The sequence below is a fragment of the Pisolithus orientalis genome (assembly GCF_024613125.1).
Source record: "Pisolithus orientalis strain OTSU chromosome Unknown F5J12scaffold_74, whole genome shotgun sequence".
In the NCBI taxonomy this organism is placed as follows: Eukaryota; Fungi; Basidiomycota; class Agaricomycetes; order Boletales; family Pisolithaceae; genus Pisolithus; species Pisolithus orientalis.
This window is the reverse complement of record NW_026260855.1, coordinates 25,373-32,912: the sequence shown is the minus strand read 5'-3', so window position 1 is coordinate 32,912 and position 7,540 is coordinate 25,373. Positions and strand designations below refer to the sequence as shown.

General features: G+C 46.5%; 1 protein-coding gene across 1 annotated transcript; it reads right to left on the bottom strand.

Moving 5' to 3' along the window:
* Window positions 1-1,958: 1,958 nt before the first annotated feature.
* F5J12DRAFT_530257 (uncharacterized protein) lies at window positions 1,959-3,872 on the bottom strand. Its single transcript, XM_051739903.1, has 12 exons — window positions 3,855-3,872; window positions 3,668-3,789; window positions 3,527-3,615; window positions 3,379-3,470; window positions 3,110-3,330; window positions 2,969-3,053; window positions 2,827-2,921; window positions 2,768-2,774; window positions 2,610-2,716; window positions 2,531-2,559; window positions 2,371-2,474; window positions 1,959-2,318 (listed from the first exon to the last, which is right to left on the bottom strand). Exons 2-12 carry the CDS (start codon window positions 3,724-3,726, stop codon window positions 2,202-2,204), a joined length of 1,005 nt encoding a protein of 334 aa, XP_051594776.1. The 5' UTR covers window positions 3,727-3,789; window positions 3,855-3,872; the 3' UTR covers window positions 1,959-2,201.
* Window positions 3,873-7,540: the final 3,668 nt, after the last annotated feature.

Below are 7,540 nucleotides of genomic sequence, written 5' to 3'. Positions count from 1 at the left end.
AAATCTGCATTCCTAAATGGACTATTAGATGAAGAAATATATCTTTGTCCCCCTCCAGGCTTCCCTCCTGACAGCAACAAACCCTGGCACCAACCACAAGCTCTCTATGGCCTTAAACAAGCCCCCAAGTCATGATACTCTCATCTTCAAACTGTTTTTGAATCCCTGGGTTTCACTTGAAGCCAGGCTGACCATAGCCTCTTCTTTAAAGTCAAGAATGGCATACTAATTATTGTTGCCATCTACATAGATGACAAGTTAATACTCTCAAAGTGTCATGCAACTATTGAGCATGTCAAGGCTCAGCTCTTGCAGGAGTATGAGATGAAAGATTTGGGTGAGGCACATTGGATCTTAGGAATGGAGATACTTTGCAACCATGATAAAGGTATCATACAGCTCTCCCAGAAGAGATATGTTGAGAGTATTCTCAAGTGCTTTGGGATGAGTGAGGGGCAAGCTGCCACAACCCCATTGAGCCTAACCTCAAGCTCAAAAAATTAGAAATTCCAGAGGCCAATATCAAGTCATACCAGGGTGCTCTTGGAGCCCTTATGTATGCAATGCTAGCAATGAAGCCTGACCTTGCCTTTACTGTAGGCATGTTAAGCCATCATGCTGCATGCCCTGGGCATGAACACACTACTGTGCTAAAGTGCATCTTTTGCTATCTGTGGCACACCTCCAATGTCTGCCTTACCTATAAGCAAGACTCAAACACACATGTGATTGGGTATGTAGATGCAGATTGGGCAGCTGATATCAATGACTGCTGCTCTGTTACTGGCTATACTTTTATCCTTTCAGGTGGAGCTGTTAGCTGGTCATTGAAAAAGCAATCATCTGTTGCTCTGTTGAGTACAGAAGCCAAGTACATGGCCACATGTGCTGCCACAAAGGAAGCTATCTGGATCTGTACCCTAGTCCTTGAACTCAAGACTGTGTCATCACATGAACCCACTCCCCTCTTCATTGACAATCAATCTGCCATCTCACTAGCTTGAAATGTGATGTTCCATGACTGCACAAAACATATTGTGATTCATCACCACTTCATATGAGAGAAAGTGGATTCTGGAGAAGTAGTTGTTGACTATGTGTCTACTAATGACCAAGTGGCTGATGTACTAACTAAGGGCTTATCTAGGGAGAAGTATGTTCATTTCTCTGAAGCCATGGGTATTATTTTCTTTTAATTCCTTCTTGACTATACTTGATGAAGGGGTGTGTTGGAGTTTATCACTTTTACTTTAGTTGTGGTTCATTGAGCACAGCATTACATAATCCAAAAGCGGACACTTAGCAGTTTATTTTTCTTACTGCACCTCAGCTTCAACCAACTTGAAGTCTGAGGTGAGACTCATTCCATTCATTATATTGGAACACTTACTTACCTACCTACAGTATATTCCTTTCTATAGGTAGTTAATTATTAAAGCTTCAACCAACTTGAAGTCTGAGTATATTCCTTTCTATAGACTTGACAATCCTTCAGCTTGTCATCCTACACAAATGTGAACTGTGTACAGGTGATGGGACTGCATACATAAATGACATGCCTTTTCACAGTCACTTTACTGTGATGTCTGTTGGTCTGTTGGATTTGTCAACAGTCCATGCAGTTGTCACAGTCAGGGTGACAAATTGCTGATGACTGCCAAAAGAAGCATGTTACATGGGGGGGTGGCTTGCTGCAGGTTGTTGATGGTGGCATGGGGTGGCACAGCAGCCAAAAGAGGATAGTGGCATAATATGATGCATCACACTTTAACTTACACTAGAATGATGCATCACACTGGGCCTAACAGAGCTAGGTGATCTTGCATCACAGGTATGCTACAGTGGTAAGGTTTGATACATCAGTAGGACAGGTAATGCTGCATCACCAAGTCGGGCTCTACCCAAGAGTGTGATAGGCTTACCTTCAGCGAATAGCAATTAGAAGTGCGCCATTGAAGAATGTGTATAAGCATTGCGAGCACCCGCAATGATTGAATTATTGGCCGAAATTTACAGAAATACGCTGCTAGTCAGCAATATTGGCAATTGCCCAACTGGAACTAACGACTGAAGAACGGGACGCAACCGCTAACAAGATGCGGGAGACGAGGCTGGAAACCTATCTAACAAATACCACTCGTGCTATGTAAAAAGCGTGCATTCAATTATAAATTGACTCCTCGACAAGTTGCCCAGCCACATCAAGAGGTAGCGGTGTCTTGGTAATACACCTCTTGCAGACGCTGGTGGACGTAGTCCCCTGCAGCGACGGGTTCGTACTTGGGCGGTCTCTCAGGGGATACACAACTCGGCATGGGCTGGGTGGGGTGATTGATCTGGGTGCCGTAGTGACAAGCAAGGCCTACTTACTTCGATCTGGACGTGATAATCCGTGCCGAAGAACAGAGGAATGGAATATCGACGAACGCCGCTCCTGTTGATCGCTCTATGCACGGTCGACCTAAATACGTCGTCTACCAGGAGAGCGTGAGAGACAGGAATCAGTATGTATACCTGGATTGACACTCACTCGTCCATCGTGCAAGTTGGTCACCAATGCTAGTTGCAAGCAGTCAGATCATTCAGATGTCATTCAAGCTTCCACGCACTTGATAACAAGCGTTCCGGGGATCGGTGGTGCCTTTACCCATTGCTTCTCGGAGTTCAGTAGTTCAAGAGCCTGAATATCGGGTTCTTGCCATAAGATGGTGAAACACTGCATGTCATTTCAGTTCGAGATTCTATATGCTTTGATGAGACCCCCAACCCTGAAACTATGAAGAGGTTTGTCAGGGCAGATTCAAGGGAATAGGTGGGATGCCTCACTCTGAGTGTGCACCGATTCCAACGATACCATCGCCTTCGGGACCAGTTTGAGGTGGGTAATGGATCAAACGCATGGATGCAGCAGAATTCTTGGTCTGAAAACCGTCAGCTAAGACAATTGGATACGTAGGCGCGACCGTGCCTTGTCATCAAAGTATGTTGCAGGGAGATCCAATGCAAGGGCAAATAAGTGGAACAGGACCCTTCCGACACCAACTGCTGCATGGCTTCACCACGGAACGGAATGAGGCACACTCGAACGGTATGTTAGAATGGAGCGTACTAATAATTGAGGCAAGCTTCACGGAACCCAGAGGGTTCCGAGGGCCATACATTCGCACCAGCCATGGCACCATCATTCGTTCGCTTTTCGTCGTTTTCCTTGGGCACCAATTCTTCCCAACCAAATATGAAGCCTTCATGTAGGTCGGCTCTGTTGGCTGGGTCGGCGTTGGAGCTGAACACGGGTTCGTATCCCCTGAAATTCTTATCTCTGTGGTAAAGCTTCTCCAGATGAGCCAAAGATCAAGTGATGTGAGGACGTAGGCTTACCTTCATCTTCGTCTCCAGTGGGAGAGAAAAGTAAGCTTCCATGGCCGAACAGACCTTGCCAATGGTCTCCTGGGGTATACCATGGTTGCTAACTGCGAGTCGCTCGTTGGGAAATCATAGATATTAAGACAGGAGGGTCTGTGCTCACTGTAAAAGAACCCAACATTCATGCAAGCATCCCTGATCTGCCGAGCCAACGCAGCCCGTTCCTCAGGTGTCGACGCATGTCCTATATCGCTGTCCGATAAGAGAGCTTAGGTAGTGCTGGAGAACGTAGGAAACCACGCACATGATGGGTATGCTATCGAAGGCGCCACTCACAGAGGCCGCAGTTTCTGCCAGAGACATCTTAAGGCTCGCTCACGGGCGCAGCCTTACGATTCACCCTTGGTATAAGTACGCAACACTCATCTGATAAGAAACGAAATGAAACTTCATTATGGGCATGCGCGCTGATATGGAGCCACTCAGCCAACGAAATCTTCTCAGCGCTGACCAATATTCCCAGAAGGTTCATGGGCGTGATCAGGTAACCTGTACTGGTGCAACTCCCCAAGTCGAACGTTCGTTACGTAGTTAAGGTTGTGGAAGCGTCCTATAAAGCATTTCTGTATTTAGCATTCAGGAATAAAATTGAGAGCATATGGGTTAACTGTGTCTAAAACGACTCATTTTTCATCATACCTAGTCGCTCAGGGAGGCGTTTCGATGATAGGTCTCGTTCAGACGCGTCTGGACGTGGTCCCCTGCAGAGGTAGGTGCGTACTTGGGTGGTCTCTCAGGGGATATACAACTCGGCATGGGCTAGAAGAAGTGATTGATCTGTGTTCAGCAGCAAGAATCCAGACCAACATACCTCGACCTGAACATGAGGATTGATACCAACAAACAAGGCAATGGAATATCTGCAGACCTCAGACTTGTTGATCATTCTATGTATGGTTGACCTCAACACATCATCTTTCAGGGGGTATCTTAAAATGTAATCACTGTGCATGCTTCAAATGCAAGCTGAGCCCATGTACCTAGTTAGGCCATGTGACACAGCCAGCAGAGGCTGACAATTGGCCATGTGACACAGGCCAGCAGAGGTCAAGCCAACCTACAAGTTGTCACCATAATGTAGGGATCAGCTGTAATTATGTGGGCATGTGTCATTCAGGATTGGCTACAATTGTATTGTCATGGGTGACAGATGAATCAGCTGCAATTACATGTTTAGGTGTCACATGGAGAGGCTTCAAATAGAATATCACCATGTGATAGGGACATATATGGCATAGCACAGGTTAGATGGGCATCCTGTGCATAGTCCAGCCAAACATGACTACATGGTATGTCCAGTCATACATACAGCAGCATAATGGGCTGCTGCATTCCACTGGATGCTGGTAGGATTATTGGAATACTGAAAGCCCTATTACTAGCAGCAACCATGACTGTTGCAGAGCACTGCCATGACTGGGATTCATGTGTATGGCACAGGATGACAAGTAGTGATCCAGGGATATGTGTGCTGTTGTGGTATTGGAGAGTCTACCAGGCTATACCTGGGAGGACTCACCACAATGGCAGATTTAGGCAATGCAAGTATGCTGGTAAAGTAACAGTCAGTTGTTGGCATAGGGGAGCAGTCACCAGCATGGAGTGGCAAATGCTACGTTGGAGTGAAGTAACTGGCAGGAAGTGGCAATCTCTGAATTGGAGTAGAAGTGAATGGCATTTGGGGGCCTTTGCCCAGCAGCCACTGGTATGGGGAGATGAAGAAGTCTGTGGGGTTGCAGAGGGAAACCTAGAGAGGAATCTGTAGGGAACCTCAGTAGTCTGTCAAGCTACTGAGGGACTAGGTAAATTTTACTAGTGTATGTGTGCGCTCTAACAGCTTATGTAAGTGACATGATCACATGCCTAAGTCCAAGTAAGGACAGGGGTTGTTTCACTCCAACAGGAGAAAGAAAGGCTGTTATACAGTGGAGTGGCCCAACATCATGTGGCACCCAATGGGAATTGGGTGGCCAAGGGTTTGGTACTATGTGGTTCAAGTGAGGGAAGTGCCATGCAGTACTGGAATGTGGTAAAAGATTGTAGGGGAGCCCAAAGAGCTCAATATACTATGGTGTTACACTAAGCCATGCTGCAGAAGTGTACAGCAGTAGGTAAGAGGAAGCAGGAACCAAAGAAGCATTTGGGACCATGGGGGCATGCATTGTATGGTGAATGGTGGAGCTCAGCATGCAGAACTACTGCTGTATACAGGGGTGTTTGAAGGTGCTTCATGCTGCAGCACCTCATTTTAGCAGTGCAAGTCTAGGGTCTTCCAGAAGGTGTGGCAGAATGTGGCAGTCTAGAGGTAGTATGCCAGAGCATTCTCAAGCATGGAATAAAGCTCACCATTGTCAATAATGCCTTGGTAACATATCTTGCCAGGCTCTGCATTGGGTCACACAATGGTATTTGATGCCATGGGATTCTCATGTTGTCACTGTCTGTGCCACAAATGTACTAGTATCACCATACTGCAAGGATATGTCCAGATTGCACTGGGTCAGCAATACAGGCAGGATTATATGGGTAGATTTGCATCTGTTCAGGTCACTAGACATTACCCATGTGCAGGCATTCTGTTATGCCTGAGTGCAGTGACTTCTTCAAATGGAATAGGCACAAAGTGCATGAGGGGGAGTCTATGGGCCAAACATATCATAACCCCTATGGCTCAGTTATCTCTGAAGTCTGACAGAGGTTCTGTCTACTGGCAAGTCCTCTGGGGTGGTTCACATGGAGAGAGAACAAGGACGAAAGAGAAGGAAGTTAGCTGAGTTGCAAGCTATTGAAAAACTGAGGATACAAGGTAAAGTATGTGGGTTTATATACCCCTAAGTATGAGTACTGTACCAGTCACGAGGCAACGCATATCCACAGTAATCAACAGAACAATCAGACAAATAGATAAATCAAAGGGAGTCATATGGTGTCATATGATGGGGGTAGGCAGGGAGACGAAGGCTATACCAGCTGCACAATCAATGTGCAGCAAGGAGCCTGACACTGGAGCTATAGTACAACAAGTAAGCAATATAAATGAGTCAGAACAAGTCAAGCAGAACAAGAAAGAAACATGTTGTCCATCAGAGAGGGTGGTGGAATACCAGATCATCCCAAAGGCACAGTTTTGACAGGTATTGGAAATACCGTGACAGCAGGAGATCTGAATGATCTCTGGAGCATTCAAGCCCCTAGGATGGTGACAGTTATGAGGGATGTGACGAGGCACGTGATGCATGTGACCATGAGAAGTCAAAAAGGTAAGACCCCTGATGGAGGCATAACATCACCCCCCCTCTAAGGTCCTCAGACCCTTGAGGATGAGCCAGACACATTTGGTGGGCAGGAGGAAAGGGGTCGGCAAGTAGTATAGATGTGGGAACACATGCAACTGGCAATGGGCAACATAGGTGATGGAGTTGTCAGCTCCTCGAGGGCCAGAGTATAGTGGGAGCCACATCTGTTGCGGCATGACCAATGTCCCAAGTAATGACACTGGTAGCACACATGTTGATAAAGGACATGCTCATGGGGGACAGGAGACTGCCCTCCAAGGTAGAAACAAAGTTGATTGGCAGGGATGGGGACAAAGGGAGTTGCAGGGAGAGGGTCAGTGGAATGGACTGCATTGTGATAGTGTTTATGGATTCCAGCCCATGATGCATCCTGCAGTAACACCTCCAAAGTGGAGTTGTGAGTCCCAGTACCAAGACAAGCACCAACCTCTTTAAATAAATTGCCTGAGTCAACATAGGACAGCTCCAGAGCTTTCCATTGATCTGTCTTCTCCTGTTCCACTTTCTTGGCTTCCTTTCCTTTGCAAAAAGCTGATGGTTCCTCTTGCTTTGGGAAAATCTGATCAAGAAGATGAGAAGCAGGAGGGGCAAGAAACTCACTGATCTGTTGATGGAGAAGATGGTGATAGGCACCACCTGTTACAGCTTCCAGAAGCCCTGAGGAACTTTGTTCCAGCATATTGACCATGATCACTTTGGACAGGGGAGCAGTCCCAGACAGTTTTCAGGTGTGGATTTTGGAGACGGTGGAATTGATCACATCTGTTGCTCTGTAGATTTCAGACAGCAACCCAAAATATTTAACTTGTTCTGGTGAGCAC

What these genes read in the sequence shown, in the direction of transcription:
- F5J12DRAFT_530257 (XM_051739903.1), bottom strand. Translation starts at nt 3,726, where the DNA reads ATGTCTCTGGCAGAAACTGCGGCCTCTGTGAGTGGCGCCTTCGATAGC. An exon ending in GAAGCTTGCCTCAATTATTA is followed by an intron (nt 3,054 to 3,109) that starts GTACGCTCCATT and finishes TCCGTGGTGAAG; the next exon opens with CCATGCAGCAGTTGGTGTCG. An exon ending in CAACATACTTTGATGACAAG is followed by an intron (nt 2,922 to 2,968) that starts GCACGGTCGCGC and finishes GACGGTTTTCAG; the next exon opens with ACCAAGAATTCTGCTGCATC.